The 22,701-nt window shown below is 43.6% G+C and overlaps 1 protein-coding gene across 4 annotated transcripts in view; it reads right to left on the bottom strand.

The window, feature by feature from the left end:
- The window catches only part of FSTL4 (follistatin like 4), a 227,406-nt gene that overhangs the window by 138,218 nt on the left and 66,487 nt on the right, over window positions 1–22,701 (bottom strand). For 3 of the 4 annotated variants that reach the window (XM_086470993.1, XM_086470995.1, XM_086470997.1), the window contains one exon: window positions 21,551–21,799. In XM_086470993.1, the coding sequence (XP_086327119.1) occupies window positions 21,551–21,799 (249 nt within the window). The remainder of the gene's footprint in view (window positions 1–21,550; window positions 21,800–22,701) is intronic. The other variant, XM_086470996.1, reaches the window with a different exon arrangement.

Raw genomic sequence — 22,701 nt, 5'->3', positions numbered from 1 at the left:
TGCAAATGAGCTCTGGGGTTTCCTCTGTACGCTGCTCCGGCTGCCACCGCCCACCCCTCCACGTAGCCCTGCTTGGCTGCTTTGAACAGCAGTTGAACATCTTCTGTTGCTTGCTGAGCACTGACAAATTTTGCTGTGGTGAGCCTGGCAAGGAGCTTTGCTTCCAGCTGAGAAGTCTTCAGCTCTTCCTCACATCACAGATTGGATTTCCCGTTGCTCAAGAGTCAGCACAGCTCTGCTGTTAAGCTTCCCCAGAAAAAAATGCAGCATCTTGAGTTTAAAAAAAAAAAAAAAAAAAAGAAAAGAGGGGGAGACTTTTTCTTAAACTTCCACAAAGCATCCTGCTGGCTGCACGCTGTCCTCCCACACCAGAAGTTGTACCAGACAGCCTCTGCTTCTCCACTTCCCTTTCACTGCCATTTCTCATGGCTTTGTGATACAAACTCACCTGAATTCATTGTGACTTCACAAGCACCTTCCTCTTCACAGAGCTACATACATCGATACAGCAAGGTACTCACCGTCCCCTTTTCCACACCCACGTGCCTCGACCTCAAGAAAAATGAGTTCCCTCTCGCACTAGTGAGAAAGAATTCAAGGTCACGTTGATCACACCAGGGTGGGACTATTTCTTTTTGGATGACAGCTTCACCACCGAAAGCCTGGGACAAAGTAGAAATGATGCTCCACGCTGGCTCCTCTTCCTTCTCTACTCCAAGCATCTCGGACGCATCTTCTAGTAGGTGAAGTGATTTCTATACATTATTTCTGAAAATCATCAGGATGTACAAGTAACCCCTGAAGGGCCCAAAGTGACCCGAAATACTTGCATGCAGTCCATGGGGGCTCTGCCCAAACCACACGTGGATGTGAACCAACTGGTAGTTCTCCCTCTCAATAAGTAGTTGCAAACACCATGTTGCACTCTATGGCATTACTTTGCACACACTCTCTATATTACCATGATTTCCTACCTGGAAATTTTTTTTTACAGAGTAGGTCCAAGTTTGTACTTCTTAAGACTGTCCCCAACAGATGGCAGGAATTTGGGAAAACTGCCAGTATTTTCTCTTCAAAAGCTGGCTACTAAAGCTTCAGAAGATAGCTATTAGCATCTTCGTTTGCAACTGTCACATAAAGAAATTACACAAAAGGTAGATAAAGGTGGCTATTCAAGCGTGCAGGCTTTCTAACTCATGGAAGAAAAAGTGCTCGCTATTTACAACAATAAATAGGACACATTTTGAGCAGTAAAATTTACAGGGTTGGTTTTCAATGCTCACCTGCAGCTTTTAGAAGTGTTTTCATTGGCATAAAAGGAGACTGTGCCGCCTCCTCCCCCTCCCTTGCCCAAAACACATGGAAATTTCAATTTCTGCCCTGAGAAGAGCAGTAACGCCACGGATGCCTCAAAGCCCCTGCTGGGCTGGGGACTCCACCAAAGCACAGGACGCTGGGAAATAACCAGTGGTAAGAGGGATGAAAAAAATGTGGAAATGGGGAAGAGAGGCCAACGAGGTAGCAGGAAAAGCACGGGTTTTCCATCACGAGCAGCACGCGCAGCATCCCACCTGCCCACCAAGCTGCTGAATACTTGCCACCTGTCTGCTTATATAAAGCTTCTTCTACTTTACAACTAACAGCTTGAAAACCGGTATATAATATCAAAGTCTAAATCAGCGCTTCACGCTGACATACCATATGCCATCATGTACTTAGGTAGTCACCAAAAGTGGTAACAGCAATTATTTAAAAATTATTACAGTTTATTCATGCAGAGAATCCCTTCTTGCATCGACTCAAACTCTTCGAGCTGAGAATTTTCTTTTTTTTTATCAACTGCATTTTCCCCCCAAACTTTCAATCTTATTTTACACTCCTTTAACTATTTTAATTTTATTTTGTTTTAAAACGATAGACATGATTATTGAGGTATTAATTTACAGTGGTGTTGAGGGGAAATTACTTCACAGAACTAAAATTAAAAGGTGTGAGTTACTCTCCTTCATAAACTTTTTCATTTTTTATGGCTTAAAAGGGATTTAATACTTTATTGAAATTCTGAACATCAGTACCTCACCTGCATACAGTCTCCCAGCAGTAAATTCTCCTAAATGTTCCCTGTTTAGTTAAGGATTAAAACCCTTGTCTAACAGTAATAGCTAAGTACAGCGTGCCTACGACCACCCCGTATCAGTTATTATTGATCAGTGCTGGGCTGCTTCAATTATTTCTATGCTAATGCACAGTATCCAAAGAGCTTGGCACTTTCATTACAAAAAGTATTAAAATAGTGGAAGACTGTCTGGAGAGACAAACTGAACAGCTCCAAGAAAAAATGGAAGTGCAATCTCTAGTAGTGCAGGGAAACAGAGGCAATGTGTGGAGGTCACAGAAGACCTGCAAAGTGGGATGGGGAGCATGTTGTAGATTGCCCCAGGACACACAGCAGAGACATACAAAGAAACAAGAGATGATGCTTTTGGACAGGTTAAGGGAGAAAACATGAACTTCTCAAAGTGAATGTTGTCACATGATTGTGCAAGAGTCTGCAAAACATGAGGATGAGCAGAGCTGGCAGAGGGCTCTAGCAAGGGGCAGGATTCCCCGGGGTAAAGCACTGCCAGAAAAGCGATGAGGATGAACCGGCTGCGTTGGCCACAGGCACCCCATGGTCTGGCAAACAGCCCAGCCAGCACCTACCCACCTGGGTCATCCTTGTGCCCTGCAGGACAACAGCAGGGCAGGGGACAGCACACGAAAAGGAAGAGAGAAAAGCTGAAGCTTTTTTGTTACGATTGCAGATTTCATCACACATCACTGAACTTTGCAATAAAACCATAAAATGTATTGAACGTAGCTCAGCTGAAGGACTGTAAGTATCTAAATTAATTTCTCATACTCAGAAGATATCCAGACAAGCTTTATAATCCCAGCCTTCCCTAAGAGCTCTCCGTAGACTTTCCTCCTTGCTTGCATGGTAATATTAACAACTAGAGGTGAGCAGCTGAAGTGCTTTGCACTGGGGGAGCCCGCAGGTGCAACCCAAACTGCTCCAAGATCCCGGCCAGTCAGGGATGCCACTTTCTGCCACCTTCTCTCCAGGCTTGCCCCAGGCTTGTCTCTGCCCAGCATCACAGCATCCCCCACCAGAGGATGGGACACAGCCTGTTTCAATGGGGCTGCAAGAAAGGGCAGGGTGACACAACGCTGCTGGGACCGCAGGGTTTAGTGATAGTTTGCTGTAAAACCTCAGGGTCACCAATGGCCTCTGCACCATCCCTCATCGCAGCCTCCAAAACCAACCCCCATTTCACACAGGCTGATTTCTCCTGGATCAGCCACTGGAACTCCTCCTGTGGGCAGCTCAAGCCCTTTCTAAAACCAAGAGTAACTAGAAGGGTTATCTCTGAAGGGGGGTCTTCTAACAGCACGAGGTGCAGATCTTCATGTGCTACTCAAGCTCCTTCTCCTGCTTAGCCTCTGACTGGTTTTCCACCCAAGCACAGCATCTTCTTAGTGTTTCCACGGTTCAGAAGAAGCAAAGAGACTCTGTCCTGACTCCTGGTGCTGATGACTTCAGAGAATTTGACCACTACATCTGGAAACAGCATCTATAGAAAACCAGTCATGGCACAAAAGTCCCTGGGTGCCCTCAGGCCTTTCATCAGAGAGCAATGCGGACAGAAATCTGCACGGAACAGCCTTTTTTAGCTTGCTCACAGGCTTAAACATGGTGGTGCCCATCACTCAGCTCTGTAAAACTCTTTTTGCAAGTTGATGCATATAAGTAGATTTACAAAGAAAAAAAAATTACAGTGCATAAACCCCCACAAAGAATTGAAAATAAAAATAAGGGAGCAGAAGGGAGAGCCCATTCCTATAGATGTTCTCCAGTGGTACAGGCAGATTTGGGAGGCTGCAATCAGCACTGACTCAGGTTCTCCCTTGGATGAAGAAAGCATAAATAAAAAGTAATTAATCAAGTAGGGAACTATTTAGCAGCTAATTAAAATACCCAATTAATCATAACTTCTTCAAAACAGTCTGCTAAAAATGGGCCAAAAATGCCCAGGCAGAAAATAAACAGCCTCTTTTGTTTGCATTTCATGCCTTCCACTGCATGCCCGATGCCACCTGCCTGCCAGGCTGTCCGTCTCTCAGCTGGACCCATGCCAGATTCCTGGACTGGATCCCGGATCCCTCAGATCAAAAGTGCTGAGAAGATCCCTTATCGCATCAACCATAGACAGAAAAGCATAAATCAGCCTAAAAAAACCCAGCATGTCAATTCTCCTCCCTGTTTTACACTAAAAGAATCTATTTTTCCATTTATCTGCACCTTTCACCGTATCGATCAGCAGCACAGAGCGAAGACTGGGGGAAAGTGACTTTTTATAGAGTCAGTGGGAGCAGGGAGCTGCGACGCAAGTGTCACTGGCTTGACAAAAACCTGCTCGGGTCATCTGTCATCCTCACAGCTCCTCACTGCTATTACAATTTGGGGAGGATTCATGGTACCAAGACACAGAGGAAAAAGCAGCTTCCAGTTTCTCCCGGTTACAGGTGCTGAATTCCTACAAACAGCCATTATTGACAATAAGCTATTTTCATCATCGAGCTCGTGCTTTCACCAAAGATAACTGTGAACCGCCAGCAGAAATATAACAGCAATAAACCAATCACCAATTTTTTTTAAAATTTAATTATTCTGGGCTTTTTGTTATGAAACATTCAGGGGTTTGGTTTTTTCCTACTGTAACAAGCACCAAGCCAAATGCAATAATGAAAGAAAAATTCAGACTAACATCTTCCAAAGTGCTCAGGAGTTTCCTCACTCCACATTACTTACCATTCAGCTCAGAGGAGAAGATACACATCAATGCTATATGGTTGGTTGGGTTTTTTTTTAAACTTTAAAAAAAAAAAAAGATTCATTCAGGTGCTAACATGTACCTTAGAAACACGCATAAATTCATGCAGCATATAAAGGCAGGACTTACTACAGAAACTAATTTGTAGATAAATCTCCTGCTTATTCAGTATTTGAAATGTCTCAATAGGGATAAACCTCACTTGGCTTGGCTTTAGACGACACCTACTCACTCAAAAGCTCATCCAGCCCAAGAGTAAGTTAGAATATTATTTCTACAACAGTCTAAAGTATTTTCTTCCATGCACTAAGCCAGATTTTTTTTTTAATCTTCCTTAGAACAAGTTTTTAGAAGGTTTTCCAACTCTATCATTCAAAAGCCACAGCAGTCAAAGATTATCCCTTCTACTGCCAAAAGACACAACGTGTTCCAGCCACCTACAGAGTTTGAACATAGTTGTCAATGCCCCTAGAAAATGGTCTTCCTGCATTTCAACTAAATATCGATATTCCCTTTAAAAAAATACCCCAAACCCAACCATTCACAATCCTATTCACATTTCCTTTTAACTTATTGATTGCAGCTATATTTTACCATCAGATATAGCTTCTGAACTTGGGTAAAGCCACTGTGGGTTTTTTTTATACCGTGGGATACAGGCGAGGAAGAGCCGAGTGACCCGACACTGCCACTAACGATGCTCCCCTCTACCCTGCACTGCTTTTTTAACCTGACTTACACCTGCGGTTTCTCGTTCCTGCCTGGCAGCTATCGCTCCAGCAGCAATCCCAAGCTCTGCACCCAGACCGACAGGCCCCTCCACACAGCCACACATTTGAAATACGGCTAAAAAAATACCCGAGCCAGGATCTCCACCGTTCTTGTGGGCTGACTCCAGTTTATGCTTGGTTGTGAAAATCCCCTCAAAGAGCAGGGCAGTCTATTGCCTGGCGCTAAGAGTATGTATTTGTTGGGTGACCAAAACGAGGAAAAAAACAGAGTGATAAATACACATGGAAAACCATAGACATTTAAAAAAAAAAAAAAAAGAAGAAAAATACAAGAAATATGATATTCCATAGGAAACTTACACAAAGATTTTGCATTCCCAGATCAAAACACTTGATGAAGCATTTTGCAGATGGGGCTCTAGGCTGTTTTCTGATCCAATGAACATTATGAGATGATGCGAACAAAATGTCAGTAAATAGGTTAAAGATCTTTAGAGATGCAATAATTCTACCTGATCACGTCAAAATGTCAGAGTTCTCCAGCTCCTTGTTGGGGATGATGGCTTTTTCTGGAGCCTTTCTGAGCAGCAAGCAGACAAGAGCCGGGGATTCAAGGATGCTCCTTTCTTAAGTCAGGTTTCCCTTAGCAAGTGTTCTTTTGGGATAACTGTTAGTATTTTATGTACGTTAATGTCAGGAAAAATTAGTTCTGTTACTACACTCCCAGTGCTAAGGTTACCAAAGACTTCACTTGGGTAGACAAGACACTACAGATCAGATGCCACTGCAAACTAGATCCACTCACATGGCCATAACAGCATTGAACAGGATAATGAAGCATTTCTTAAATGCTTTATCAATTCTTGATCTTTTTTGAAGCCTCCAAAACAAAGGTGAGTGCAAGGAAGTGTTAAGCAGATAAATGTGGCCTCCTCTGCTCCAGAGCACATGCTCTGCAACCAGACTGAAAAGAAAAAAAAAAGAGGAAAAAAGCCAAATGTCTGTTCATATAACATGATGAAAAACACCTCGGCCCAATGCAGAAAATAAATTAAAAAAAAAAAAAGACAAGACAACAGTGTTCTTGCAAACACAAAAAAGCCCTTGGAATAATTTCTATCCATTAGGAAATTGCCATCAATTTCAGAAAGTGGTGAAATCCAACTCAAAACATCTGCCAAAAATCCCATCGGGCCAGCAAGGGGATGCATTTGGGAGGCAGCAGCTCGGGAGGAACAGGGCTGCGACGGCTCCCCTGAGCTCACTGCGGCTGGAGCAGCCCCACGCGCTGCCCGTGCCCACGCTGCCTCTTGCCAGGGAAAATGAAGCCTTTCAGTTTTAGGGGAGCCAAAGGAATTACGGCAGCCTGCAACCTGTTCACATTTCTAAACCGAACCCAAAGTAACTGCACTCAGATTTTCACCAACTCATTATGTAAAATAAAACGCAGCTGAAAGCCAGTGTGAGGCCACAAAATGCCTTCATTATCTTTCAGTTCTGTTCCAGTAAAAATGCAGCCAAAAATCTCATGGGTTCAGAGGGGCTGGGGTTTTTGTCTGAATACTTTTACTTCCTCGATGCTGTAGAGCTTCAGCAAGGTTTTCTGCCCGTTTATTTGGACCTAACAAGCTATTTTATCATTAAAACAAAACACAGTGTGTCCAGGAGTATCAAACGTTTTCCACAAGGCCTCGTTTTACAGCAACTCCAAGAATGACAATGCCAAACTACCAGTCTGAGACAGATGTTTTCCAGATGTGCTGAGCACCTCATGTACACGTTGGATGCGGAGCTCTTCCAAAACGCTATCCGAGTTGTTCTGGCTGCGTTTAGATAGGCTGACCCTTGAGTTTCTGCTCCTGGGAAACTATTCTTATGAATAATTTTCTCCAGAAAATAGCCACATATCTCACATGCCTACAGCAGGGTGAAAAATAAAGTCTGATGATAACCATCGTGTGGAACAAATGGGAAGGTAATGGGAAGCCGTAGATGGAGAGGTGCAGTGCTGTGAGTGTGACTCTCGCTCCGGGTCCTGCCCAGATGAGCAAATTGCATGAAACCACCCAGCATCAAAAACCTGCCAAAGATCAAGGGCTTCAGCAGCCTGACATTTTGTTAACACAGATTGCTCCGTTCTCGGGACAGAAAGGACAAACGCAGGAGGCTGATGCCAGCCCAGCGGAGCAGGAGCAGCCACGCGGCGCCGGCGTGAACCTGCCCCTCAAACCAGGGCTGCACTCGGAGTGCACGAACTCAACAAAACCCCTTGGCTCCAGTTCAGAGCATGGATTTTATGCTCCAAATAGTAAATATTTCTTACTCCAACCTCCTCTCCCCCAAGCAGGCAGCCCAAGTGCCAACTCACCCATAGCATCGAGCCCATGGGAAAGAGCAGCTCCCTCACCACGCACCACTGTGATACGTCTGCACAGCTTAAACCATGGAGCTGTTGGGAAAGAGCTGAATGATCCTTCCCGTTGAGTGAACAGAAATCTCTACCCCCCTGTGCAGAAGCACCCCTGAAGCCCTTGCCCAGAAGGACCCAGGCACATAATGCCCACCCCACGGTCCCACACTGCCACAGCCTTTTGCACAGCTCAGCGAGTTCCCAGCCCTCAGGGTCCTTGAGCTGAGTAGGCATTCATGGTACATGATTTTCTTTTTTCCCCCTCATGTTACTCTAGAATTCAAGTATAACTACTGGAACACTGGCCATATGAAAATAGCACCATGGCAATTTTCATTTAGCCTGTTTTACAGCTCAAACCAGAGGAATGCAGCAGAATCCAGAGTCCAGTTACCCTTCAAAAACCTTCATGGGACACCCCAAATATAAATATTTATTTCTTTCCCTCAGAACAGCCTGAGCACAGCTCTCATCCAAAAAGAGGGCCAAACACCAGAGGTTCCTGCAAGCCCAGAAGAGATTTTGCTATTGCTCCCAGTTTACCTGCAAGGCACCCAGGTGCCGTGCCGAGGGGTAGCTATCCACAGTTGGTGCAGCTGTCTATCATTCTTTGATTGAGTTTATTCATGGGCTGGGTTCTGACAATCACATTTCCAAACAAGATGTGCTTTAATTGGCTATGCCGGTCCTCCCAGAGGAGTACCAAGATGGGGCTTCCACTGGGAGTAACTGCAAATACAAAGTTAAATCCCGTTTTCTACAAATACTCAGGAACATTTGCTTCCTGGCAATGTTCCTGTTAGTAAACCAATTTGCTAAAATATTCACGAACAGCAAACTAAAAGGGCATGGATACAGCCAAAGCACTTACGTACAAAAATACAACTAAATATTCACCGCAAATGTTTTCACAGTACTTGGCTTGCCTGAGATTTGATGGAAAAAATACCCCTATAATAATGCCTGGCATTCTGCATCGTGGCTTCCACTGGAAAACCTCTGGGGAGCAGATGGGTTGGCATTGGAGAAGGGTCCCCAAAACTGACCTGCACCCACAGGGTCCTTGCATGTGCCCTAACCCCAGAGAGGAACCATGGCAGCACCGGGGCACCAACACCCCCAAACCCCACTGCAGAAGCTCACTGGAGAGCTGTTGCGCCACAAGCACAGCAGAGACGCCACGACACTGCGACAGCAGAGCCTTGCCTGAGCTCAAATAGCAAAGCAAAAGCCTCGTGTATATTTTAGATGTGCTCAAATTCTTTCCCTTGAGCTTTTCTGCGTCTTGATCACAACCCTCTGAACAGGAGAAATAAAACCCCAGTAAAATTTGAGCTATTACTCTGAAATAATTTAAAAAATAAAATTCCTTGCATTACTCCTGAAAAGCAGATGCACTCGCTAAACTCTCACCTAAATTGCCAGTGTGGCAGACAAAAAGCAAGCAAGGAGGGAAGGGGAAAACTCTGACAGGCCCTGAAAGGAGATTGCAGTCATTGCAGAAAGAGACAAACTCCACACATTTTCATGGCAAACCTCTTACAGGTGAGCCTTTATTTATCCCATCAGGCTGTTTTCAGTGAAAACAAACCCTCTCTCAAAAGGGAAACAAACGTCTTCCATTGGACTTGTCACGTCAATAGGCTTTTCACTATGAAGGTTATATTTAAATGCCATTGTAAGTGAACAAGTTCCTCACTCCACATTGTGTGGTTCTTTCCTCCTTTGAATTTTCAACTGAAAGAGCAGAAGAGGAACAAGCTGTGGTTTTCTCCAACACACGCGTTCATTATCGTGGGGATGTTTTTGTTCAGCAAGATTGTTACAACACGAGGAGGCTGCAACTGAATTTGCAAAACTGTAATATTTCCTTTCCCTTCCAGAGCCCCAAACACTGGGTAACTCTTTATGCGAGTACAGCATCTATATGGGTTTCAAAAATTATATTTTGGATATTAGGAAGAAATTATTTACTGTGAGGGTGCTGAGGCACCTGCACAGTTGCCCAGAGCAGCTGTGGCTGCCCCCTCCCTGGCAGGGTTCAAGGCCAGGTTGGATGGGGCTTGGAGCAACCTGGTCTGGGGGAAGGTGTCCTGGTCCATGGCAGAGGGTTGGACTAGATGATGTTTAAGGTCCCTTCCAAGCCAAACCAGTCTGTGATTCTATGAAAACTTGCCGCCCTGCATGCCAAGGACAGCACAACTCCACGCTTACAGACATTATGCACCACGATCACACCTCTACTGACCACTACCTGCTACATCCCTGCTTGGGCACAGGGATTCTGCATGCAGCAGGCCCAGCCAGTCCGTGCTCCCCCTTCACTCCTGCAAAGCCTACAGGAAAAACAGCACACGCCAGGGGATTTTATAGGCACAGGGAGCCTCGAATTAGGATGATTTAACAAGAGCTCTAATAAGTCATTTAATATGACCTTAAGAAAGTCATCAGCTCTCTTCTAGGCTGCAATTCCTCCTCTGTAAGGGGTGGATTACTATTTTCCTGGCATGCAAGGGTGTTGTGAGGTTTAATTCATTAATCTTTGTAAAGCATTCTAGGACACTTTGATGGAAAATGCAAAATATTATCAGTAAAAGCCTCCCATTTAAATCTCACCTGGAAACATTCCTCTTACTCCTTAATTTGTCATTGATCCCCACTCAATTAGAGGTAATGGGATTTACATGTACACTCCAGCAGCAGAGCAGACCCCACAGGAAGGTGCCAGCCACCACGTCGGTGCTAATGCACATGAAGCAGCCAGGCTGTTGGTACCTGCAACTCAACGAGCCACGGTTGGATGCTCCATCCCTGCTCTGCACATTCACCACCCAAATCAGCGCCAGGCAAAGGGATGGGACACAAATCCCCCACCCCCTGCCACCACAGCACCCATCCTTACACAAACACTGCAACTTCTATTTAACTATGCACTTTACAACTGAAATTCCTCTCCATGACTCAGCTTTTTACAAAAGAAAAAGTTTCGACTCAAAGAGCCTTCGAGTCACTAGCAGGCAGACTAAATCTGCAAATCACTCATTAGCTCATTATGCCAAGTTTTCGTGTTTGTGGGAACCAGTTTCACTTCACGTGGGTGAGGGAAGGTAGATAACCTCCCCGCTGGCATTTCGTGCGCCCCCGACGAGAACACGGCTTCAATGCAAAATGCAAAAAAGCAACTGGGGAATTACCAAGGGCTTTATCAGCACCTTGCGCTGCGAAGCTCTGTTGGAGTGCTTATTTTAAACGGTATTCCTCCAACTTCACACCTCCGGTAGGATTCAGCCCTCTGGAGCATATTAGCAAAAAGTGCCTGTTAAATCCTAGAGCGGAGAGGCAGGAAGGGAGCCAAGGCTGGTGGAAGCTGCACCGGCTTTTTTTTTTTTTTTTTCCTTGCAGCCACTTAATTGAATCTGCAGCATCCAGCCTGCTGGTATTCCCCAGCACTCAGAATTTCAATTTGCTCCACGGATTTTTATACTGAACACCCAGAGAAATTAACATTTGTGCTGAATAGCTTTTAATCAACTATTCACAAGTGTCAATCCTTTTTATCTTTAAAGCACTTCCAAATCTCCTTGCCTGAGCCTCCCCTAGCCCTAAAATTCATTCTACACATTTGTTTTCCTCCATTCAGTTTCCAGTGTCCTTTACCACAATCTAATCATCTTAATCTTTAATGCTCATCTCTACCTTTTAACCTTTTCAGTTTCCTTTTTAAAGCAATCTCTTGGTCTCTTTCAGTCTTAGGGTTCTGTTGTTTGGCATTTTTTGTTTGTTTTGTGGGGGTTTTTTGTTTGGTTGGTTTCTTTAATTAAGGTTTTCCCTGGCCTCTGTCTCAGCACAGAGCTGGAGGCATCCCATGGAGAGTCACCTGGCACCAAACTGCACATTACCTCTTAAAAGGTGAATTGCGAGGCCCTTAATTAAATCAGTAATTTTTCTCTGAATACAATTTATATCATTTTAGAGAAATGAAGGCAATTTCACAAGGGTCACAAGAGCACTGAAGAGCTCAGATCCTGATTCCTGTGGTCACCCATCAGCCAACACACCTAATTCTGTAAGAACCCAAATTTTTAAGGAACATTCCCAGCATTTTTTACTAGGGGAAAAGAAAACATTCATGGTTTTAGTTTTCAGTCTAACCATGGCTCACAGGAAACCTCTTCAAATTACTTGGCCTTTTTTCCAGCAGCAACTTCACACCAAAATGGGACTTGGTTTCCTGCAGAATTGTAATGGCTGGGGGGAAAGACACCTGTCCCTGAGGAGAAACCCTGACCTAGGAGAAAAATCACCATATAGGGTACTCTTTACATGCAACCAAATTAACCACGTTGTGCCTCTGAAGTGATCTGTTTGTGATTTCCGCATGTACCTCCACGGTCCTTGCTCCCAACCAAGCCAACTCCAGGCTCCTTCCTCCTCCTCACTGCCTCCTGCTCTCACATAAACCTCCCAGCACAGTGAAATATTTTGCTCTTTGTGGTCACAAGGAAATGAAGCTGTAAGATATATGCTCTGTAGGTGACATTTTGCACATACATAAATTCCCCCTCTCTTGAACCAGCATCCTGAGTTTCCACCTGATGCTCTCCTAGGCACTTAAAGAGCGTTCCGACAATGCTGAACTGCTGCAGCCCAGCACTGAACACTGAAGGTTTTCCAACACAGAAAACACTTGAATTAAACAGAAATAGGAATTCTTCATCTCTGCCAGTGAAGAATGTATTAAAAAAAAAAAAAAACAACCCTATTTGTTCTCTATTTTTATGCAATATTTGTCTTCCTTCACTTAAAATTACTTGGGTAACACATGGCACGAGCTATCCTTCCCTTCTACTGGGAAAACCATGGACGTAGACGCTTCATAGAATCATTCAGGTTGGAAAAGACCTTTAAGATCAAGTCCAACTGTAAGACTGATTTAATTCATTTTTGGTACAAGCCCTCAAAACTCAACTGAATCAAACTTTAATCTAAATATCCCTTCATTAGGAGATTGAGGAGGAGTCCATACACAAAGCTGAGCGCAGCCCCAGAGTATCCAGAATCAGGTTCGATCCTTCCCAATGCTCAGGGATGCTCAGATGACCAATGTTGCCATCAGCTCCAGTTAGGGTCAATGGGAAACAGAAGAGTCAAAAAAGAAATAAGGGGCGGGGGGGAAATTGTTGTTGTAGTGTTGGTGCAACCATGACGGTCTTAGAACCAAAACATGCACAGGATTTACAGGGAAAGGCAACAATACCTTTGACTAGACCAAAAAACATTTTGGGGAAAAAGAACAGGTAAACAAAATTTTGAGCACCCAAGCTCTTTTCGGGACTATGTGAGATTCAGCAATGCAGAGGCTCAGGAAACGTGTCACACTTTAATCATGACTTTGTAATACCATGCCCCACTTTGCTGGCATTTCTCCAGTTTATTCACCTCCTAGAGCGGTTTGGCAAATTGCTGATAGAACAGTGAGAGTTGATATTAACTTCAACAAAATAAAAAAGTAAAAGTTTTCTTTAACGCGTCCTACAGAGGGCTCTTCAATATTTAAGTGTGGTTTAAGCTCCCAAATTCACGTACAATAAACATTCACCTGATTTGCAGAGAAGAAAAGTGAGGTGGACACAGTCAGTCTAGACTGCCATCAAATCATGACAAGCACATGCCAGACATAAACGGCACACAAAAATAGGTAAAAACGAAAGACAAGCAGACAAACATCCCCTGACATACTGAGTGCTGTAGGCAGCAGTACCACAGTTTGTACAGGAACTCCAGCCAGCAAATGCAAGCTACATCCCTGTGTCTCTTCCCACATCCTTTACTTTGATTCTCCATCCTCCTCCGTCCTCTTCCTCTGCTTTCATGCCCCATCACAACTGCTAAGGCTACGCATCAAAAGAAGCTTCATTATCACCTCTCAGCTCTCCTGAAATCGCTGCAGTGAAGGTTTAGCAGTGCCAGGCTTTGAGCCAGCTGAGCAGATGCCACCCTAAAGAATAACGAGCTGCACCTCGTTTCTCTGCTCTCAACGATATCAAGCTGCAACTCTGGATGCTTTAAATTGACACCATTTCACACTACCATTGTCTCCCTCCACGCTATGGAATTTTAGGCCGAGCTTTTCTATTTTCAATGTGTAAACAGTTCCTTAAACCCCTTTCTTGATCACCTGTCATATCCCCCATTATGTTCATGCAGAGCAGGGATTCCTAAACAGTGCTTGATGCTGGCGTGGTCCTCCAGCAAGGTGGAAAGGCTGCGTATTTCATTAACTGGGGGATTTGGTGACTGCAGCTCAACCTAAATTATAAGAGGGAAAGAAATGAGAATTTTGACACTTTTTTTTTTTTAAAAATGTTAATACTGCTGCTGTCATCTTTTAATTCCTTTGTTCACTAGTTGACACATAATATGAAGCTGTTTAGTTTTACGGGAGATACTGTGGCCATACATGTCAGGACTAGTAACTGGAGAAGATTAATAGACTGGTCCTTAAACAAGACGGAACAGATAACAGCCACCAAATAAAACCTGTTCACGGGGGGCCCGGTTGCATGACCGCTGTAAAAAAACAACTTTACACAATTTCCTATTAAAAACAAAAGGCCACATTACAGTTACTCCTGCACTCCCCAAATGGCCATTGCCTCAAATGGTGCTATAAAAACACCCAGAATGCTGGATAGGGATCACTTTAGATAACACCACTTTTTCCACTAGCTTCATCCATGTTACGTTTTCCCCCATTTCAGTTTCACCAACCGCATCTGAAATCTGTCACCAGTCCACGTAGAGTGGCTGCATCAGGGAAACAAGAGATTTGGTTTTGGCAAAGCAGAAGCAGGTAACGGCACCGCTGCGAAGAGTTACAGTGGACGTAATTCACCTTTTGATTGACTACGTCAAATTTAGTGTCTGTCGCAGTGCTCCAGCCCCACTTCCCTTTGAACCTGTAGGATTACTACGAAGGCTGGAAGGCGCTCAGCTAAGGCTTCCTATTGCTAGTATGTATTAGGTCTCAAAGACTCATTTTATTTTAAATTCTTACATGCATTTCTTCTTTGGGGACTTTTTGTGGGACTCCTTTAGGACCTTTGCTAATTTCGATTCTTCTTCTTATGCTTAAACTTTCCATGCTCTTTTGTTATTGTCAAGACCTAGGACACACTCCTACAAAACTCCTATTGCCAAAGCCAGGAGCAGACTGTCTCATGATTGCATCCTCACATAGATCAACAGAATATCCATAATTTACCCCAAAGATTGATGCAGTCTGTTTATACGGAGTTAAGCTGTCAATCACATTTAAGAGGACTCAGCCTGAAAAGCCAGGTAAAATCGATCCCTCCCCAAAAGACTCAGCAGAAGGAGGAGAAAAAGCAGCATGGGGATTGTAAGGAATCCCTTTGGTACCCAGAGTCCTGAAGTATTCAACATAGCAAGAACTGTATCAGCTCTGCCGAGAGCAAACACATACCTCCACTGTATACAGCACTTTTCTCTCTTTGTAACACTTGAAATTCCTAATATATTCACACTGGACACTGAAGTGATCATTACAGGCCAGACCAACACATCGAAGACCCCAGCCTCCTCCCCAGAGGATTAATTGCATGCCTCCCAACAGCTCTGAATCCATCTCACTGCCCCCGAAGCAGCCCGTCAGCAGCGCTGCAAAGTCAAATCAGCAAATATTAATTGCCAGCTGGGAAATTTGCCATTAGTTCACACTCAGATTTTTTTCCAGCTGGAAAGATAGAGCGTGTTAAATGGAGCAGATTTCTTTGCAGTCTGCAAACCAGCCGACGGAGCAGGTTTGCCTGTTTTGCAAGCACTAAATGAGCAAAACATTCAACACCTTCTCAAAGATGTTTTGAAACGCTATTCTCTAGAACAAATTACTTCTGGAAGTAACAAAGCACTGCACTAACACATGGACAACAAATAAAGTACAGAGGAAATAAACCACTACCACCTGAGGCTGAATTCATATCTACTCCAGATTACTGCGGCGATACATTGCATGAGTTATTAGCCTGCTCAGTCTTTTCTTTCCAAGTTTGTAATTTATTTACAATCAAGCATAGAAAATTTTCTGTCAACATGCAGAAGATGATCATTTTCCATAATTAGAAAGAAACTTTTTGAGAACCGGAGGAAAGTCAGACGAGAAGTAGAAATTGAAAGATGCCATTTAAGGCCATGAAATCGTAAGATTATGGGATGGTATGGGTTGGAAGAGGCCTCAGCATTTGAACATTAATGCAGGGTTAGACCGGGTTGCTCAGGCTGCTCCCAGCCAAGTCTTGAAAGCCACCAGAGATGGAGGTGGCACCTGGGCAGCCTGCCCCACCACCCAGCCATCCTCAGGGGCAAATCATCTCCTCACACCCAGGCTGAATCGCTCATTTTGGCTTTTCCCCTTCTTTCTCATTCTGCCCCCATGCAGAGCCAGACTCCGCTCTCTCTGCTACATGTGCATAAATGCCACGAGAGAACAAGTCATTCTCGTTCTGTCAATGTGCACACACACTTGCACACGTACGTGTACACGCACGCATGACCCAGCACATCAGCACACGTGATTTGACCCAGACCATATTTAAGTTCATGGCATGAAATGTTCTGAGCGTCAGGGAAAGGCTCAAACCCAGCAGTGTGACCGCATATGTCAGCTAGAGGAGAAAGGCAGGTGGTTTTCCACAGGGATTTCCTTCTAAATCCTGTATAAAATCTGTACAAAAATGATTTCTTACAGGGCAAGAATTGACCTTGTGTGAGGAGGAAAACTGCTGTCATGTATTTGCTTAAAAGAAAAAAATAAATACATATTTTAAGCAATGGGACCAAATTATTGAAAAAATTACTACTGACATTTTGGAAGGAGAAGAATGGGACTGGAATACCAGACACAAACGTGCTTTTATAGCGCTCCATCTCTGCACATAAAATTCTGACATATCTCATAAAATTAGAGCTTTAGTAGAAGTTGGACTGAATGGACAAAATAAAAATGAATAAAGTAATCAGCACTGGTACAGTGCATTTACATAATGGAAAGTTCAAGAATTTGGTCAACTAAGTTGGATTGAATTCATGCCAGAGCACAAAGTAAATCTGACCAGCTGTAGTACAAAGCTGCTACACAGCCCAGCAAGAAAATCTGGGCTTTTTATTAAAAAAAAAAAAAAAAAAAAAAATCCAATACACCTGGATAAAGGGAGGATGTCAGAACCAAAGGAAACAAGGAATGAGCTTGGGCAAGCGACGTGGCTGCCTTCTCTAGCAGCAGCTTGGCTGATGCAGGGGAGCTTTACGAATGCTGATCTCACAGAAAAGAGCAGGGAGGGAAAGAAAGGAAAGGAAAAAATTACTCCTAAATCCTGAAAATGGAAAAGCATAGCTCTAAACAGAAAGAATTTCTCTAATGTATGTACACTGCTAGAGAAGTGCATTGCTCTGATGTTTCTGGAGAAAGGAAGGAAGCACGGGAAGAAAAACTGTATTGAGTGGCGTATGCACAGCTCTCACTGGCCAAAAATAATGAGAGAAAAATGAGTGAAGAGACCAAGTGGGTGTAAAAAGTCAAAAGAAAAATTAATAGAAGTGGAAAAAAGGGGACTACTGCTACGAGAAGGTAAAGCCTCATCCAAATCACTGCACTAAAATGATATAGCTGCATTATCCAAGGCATTTATTCAAATAAGAATGTTTCCAGGCCAACTGCTCATTTTGGACATCTGCGGGACAATTGTCATTATGAGCACAGAGATCTTTCTGGTTTTCATGGGTATTGGGAGTGCTTTTGGGGAAGACAAGCTTCTTTCTTCTCTTCTTTGGCAACGAACAAAGGCATTTTATCCTCATGTATTTTGTTACTCAGTCAAAATCACCAACGCTCAAGTCAAATGACTATGGAAACTCACAAAACAGTGAAAATATATAAAAGCAAATAAAACTGACACATGGTGCAGAAGTCTTAAACAGAATGTTTTCCTATGGAAAACCAAACTGTGTTTCATACCAGTGAAAACAACCAGATCAAGAGAATTTGAACAGCTATGAGTACAAGTGATATTTCTCCCGAGATGTAGGACTTCTGCTTTTGATACTCTCTTTGGGGTACAAACTTCTAATGAAGTTTTCCACTCATTTATCACCTGCTTTGTCAAGTGAGAAAAAGTGATGGCATTTTTGTCCATGGCAGCGCTGGGGAACTGTGCTGCACCAGAGGGGGCAGGATGAAGCCTGGGGTGATGTCTCCTGCTGGGACTTCCCATTGCTTCACTCACGTCTCCATACACCCCCACCTTAGACATCATGTCCATTTGCCAGCCCAGCCAGCCCAAGCCTTGGGCATGGAGGCCAGCTCAGCCCAAAGTCTGCACATCAAGGACTGACACCCTCCGCAAAAATCTTTCAGAAACACAACACTGATGCGATTGACCCACGTTTGGTGATACCAGAGAGACGACGTCTCCTCACCCAGCAGGTCTGTTTGATTTTCCAGATTGCTCTCAAAGAGACATGTATTAATTTCAGACAATGCCATGGGGCAATCTGGATGTCTGAAGGCACACAAGGTTTGGTGGTTGTTTTTTTTTAACTTCTTGGACTTTCAAGGTTTCATGGAGCCATTTCATTCCAGGCTGGGCAAAGGACAAATCGCTCGTTTGCCCAGAGGAAAAGTCTCTTCTGCTCTTCGTACTAGTAATGCTAGTACAGAATGAAATGCTAGTGAGGTAGCAGAAACCAAGCAGTGCTGCTAGTCACACACGAGTATTTGCTATGCACCAGTATTTACAAAGCACTTCACATGTGATGAATATGTTAAAAGATGAAAAAAATCCTTTCCCAAAATACACAAAAGAAAACAGTATCTCTGCTGTTTCCTCTGTTATCGGTTTACTGTGGATAGACCTAGCTCAGTCAAAGTGGAATGGGAGTATTTGATCTCTGTCATACCTTAAGGCCATCCAGTTTGTCACTGATAACTGGGTAAACTGGCAGAGCACACAGATGCAATCTGCGGTGTCCCTCAGCTCTATGCAGGGACTTAAGTCTTAATTGAACAAGTCAACTGGGACAAAAAGCCACAAAGCAGCCTACTCATCAGCTAACCATACTCAAATAATTAAACTATCTACTTGAGAGAAAACAAATAGAAAGTACGCACCTACTGACAGGCATGCACCTAACATCCAGCTGAAACAATACATTTTGCACCTTCAAGATTTTTCTTCAAAGACTTACCCTTTATGTTACATTTATAGTGTTGCTTATAAACCTGTAGCTTAATTGCTTACTACAAACTTCTATGTAAAATAAAACACTGTCATTCTTGATTTACAAATAAGAGACTAAAGTACAAAGAAATGAAAAGATACAGAGAAAGTGACTCAGGAACCGCATGGTAGAAACAAGGGCTGAAGCCAAATATTCCTATGGAGTCCCCCACTCTCTGGGATTACTCCCCACTTAAGGTAAACGTTTTTTTCTACATTTTATCTCTGCAGACAGCGGTGTGAAGTGCTTTTTTATTTATTCACGTGGGAAGAGAAGGGAGTTTGTTTCTTTCTTCCCTTCCATAAAGCCGTTACTCTGCTGAAAAGCAGATTTAAGCAGTGTTCCATGGCACGAGTTTAAGGGTTACTTTAAACTGGGACACAAAACTACTACTTTCTGACATCATTTCATGGTGTGTTCAGGAAAGTATTCAAGCGTGACATGGTATCATTAGGTGTAATACAGCCATTGCAGAGGCACTGATTACTGCAATGAGAACCCATTTTCTTTAACAGTATACGCGATAAGGAATGAATAAAAACCCAGGCCAGAAGCACTGTTGCAAAAAGGTGGGCTATGTACGAGAACGAAAAACCTGAAGACACTTTTTGGGGACTCAGGGGAAGAAAACACCCTGCATCAAGTGGGGCTGGGGAGGGGGGCTGCTGAGCACCTCTGGAATTAAGATTTCCCCCTTCTTTGGCAGGTTTCTCATGCTGCAGTCCCATCTGCATCTTATGTGGGGATGGAGGTAGTTTCCAGCCAGATCCGTGCCCTGATCCAGCTCTATACCCACAGGCAGAAAGACCAGCGGTAGGAGCAAGGCAAAGTATCCTTTTCAGATGCTTCTTTTTAAACAAAGAAGCAAAAATCCCTCTTCACCTTGACCTGCTCATGGGCTGTCCCTCCCCATCTGCCTTTAGGTGACCGCCTTCTATGATTAACTTCATACAATGTCTCTTGATGCCAGACCTAATTACCTGCTTTAGTAAATTTAGAGTGTGCCTGTGACAAACTAACCCAGCTCAACCAGCGTTCACCAAGGTGATCCTCTGACCAACTCCTCTGTCCCATCCAGAGCCAGACCTCCAAAATAAATGCCTCGCTGTGCAAAGCAGTGCCTGGATAGCCCTGGAAATTTTGGGCCAGTCCCAATCTCCAGGCCTTCTCCAAGACACAAGAACGGGAATGCTTTTCTATCTCCAAAGGGTATCACGAGGATATATTAATAAGACTTTTGGAATGGGCTCCTGTTTCTTAAATAGGCTTTTCTGGCATAATGTTAGTAAACGAGAACCTCTGATGGATAGCTCTGTATACAGCCAAGCTCCTCAGGGGCTCAAGTGCCCAGTGAGCTGAAGATAAAGGAATTATTTTCATATTTGATCACATAAATGTCACTGGATATATTTGCAACAACCCACTCAAATCTTTCTGTAGGTATATGGAGTCATATTTGGCAATGAGTTTTCAAGACAGACTCTAGTGAGGCCTTCATAAGATCTCTCATTAGAAGTAAAATAATTTACGACTCCTTCACTCCCTGACATTTTATCACACGCTCCTGCTACTGCAGCCTCACTTGATTTGTGACAGGATGGTACATGGCATACAAGATACTAATGGAAAAGACACAGGACTCCATCCCTTTGGTGCTTTGGTGCAATGATGATAATGAAATTTGCTATTGAACCAGTAAAACAGCTGAAGATGTATGCATCCTACCGGTAACCAGAACTGCCTTTAAAATTATTTAAAACTCTTCTGGCAGTACACTTCCCGCTCCTCCTCTTTCAGCTAAACAGCTTCTTTCCTTTGCCCATGTCATTTGCCTAAGTGGGTTTTTGTTTCTCATTTTTGCAACAAAATTTTGGTAATACTGTATACTTTTTCTTAGCGTCTTTGTCTTGTTCAAAGCCTTAACAAATGAATTGGAGTATAAAAAGTTATTGCACTGGCAGTTCAAAGTACCGAGCAGCACAACTACAGTGCACACAATGTATACAGTGATGTTAATTATTTACCAGTTCCCGGTTTGATTACATTTTGGATGGTGATGACACTCAGGGGCTTAATAGCTGCATAAAACATTGTGTTGTGTTCTACAGTGCCCTAGAATAAATCATCCTTGAAAAATTTATCTCTAAGAAATAAAACATAGCATTCAGCCATTTAGCAGGATTACAGTAAGATGAGGGATGGAAGTTCTACAGAAGTATTTATTTTTAATGACGCCCTACCTTTGAAGAAACAGTCCTTGCTGTGGATAATGTAGATTTTCTTCCTCTGCAGACAGGAGGCTTGATGCAGTTGACAATGGTTTTCATAAAATTTGCCATCAGATCCACACACGGGCATGTAGCTGGACTTGCAATTTTCTACACATCTGCACTCGGGCTGGTTGGTGTCTTTGTTCACGACACACTTACTCCCCCGGCCGCAGTACTTCTTCTCACACGATGCATGGAGGCCGTCCTGCCCATAAAGCACTGGGAAGAGCAGAAAAGGTCAGTGAGAGCAGCGTTTGCCTAACAGATCACACTCATTTGTTGCAGCAGCACAACCATTCCAGGAGCAGGAGCTACAAGGCTTCTGAGGTGAAAAGCTCACCCCTGCCTTTGAATAGCATCAGGTTGAAGAGCGTCTTCACATCTGTGCTGGCAGACCTCCAGCTCTCGCTCATCACAACACAAAGCACGTGCTGAAAATGCTTCCCTGAAAAGTGACAGACATGCATCCTCTTGTTCTTTTAGCCTTTTGCAAAACTAGACCATAGAATAAAATCCAGTGAGAGCATGTCAGTGCCCAAACTTTGGCCATGAGTTACATTCAGAAAGCAATTCTGAAAACCTACATTCCTCCAGCCACAGAACTCACAAGGAGCTTCAACTTTGGGCAGCAGAGTGCCCTAAGTGCCTGCACCTCAGCTTGTGCACCGGTGTCCGCATTCAGAGTCTAATTTCCACCCTGCGAGCCAGAAGCAGAACATCTCCAAGGCTAAAATTCACACAGGTTTCAACGGAAGCTCAGACAGACAATTGCCGAGAGCTTTTGAAAAAATAACCCCTAAGAAAGACTATCACTGAAGTCAAGGGAATATTACAGGAAGATGCTTCTCCCTGTAAAAGTGACGCTCAGTATCTACCCCTACACTCTGAATAATGACCTACAATGAAAAATAACTTTCTACTACTTTGAAGAATTCACTGGATATAATGTTCTGAACATTATGGTGCTATTTGCAGATTGATACTAGTAAAAGGCTAAGGAAGTTGCCCTTGTGCTATAACACTTTCTCCTTCTGAATTTTCCTCACTTAAAGTCTTACAACAGAACATTATTATAATTCATACAGGACAGGGTACTTCCAAACAAGCCACTACTCAGAACA

The sequence above is a fragment of the Leptosomus discolor genome, chromosome 10 (genome assembly GCF_034619465.1).
Source record: "Leptosomus discolor isolate bLepDis1 chromosome 10, bLepDis1.hap2, whole genome shotgun sequence".
Lineage (NCBI taxonomy): Eukaryota > Metazoa > Chordata > Aves > Leptosomiformes > Leptosomidae > Leptosomus > Leptosomus discolor.
The sequence above is the reverse complement of the archived record's forward strand: the minus strand, read 5'-3'. Positions and strand labels throughout refer to the sequence as shown.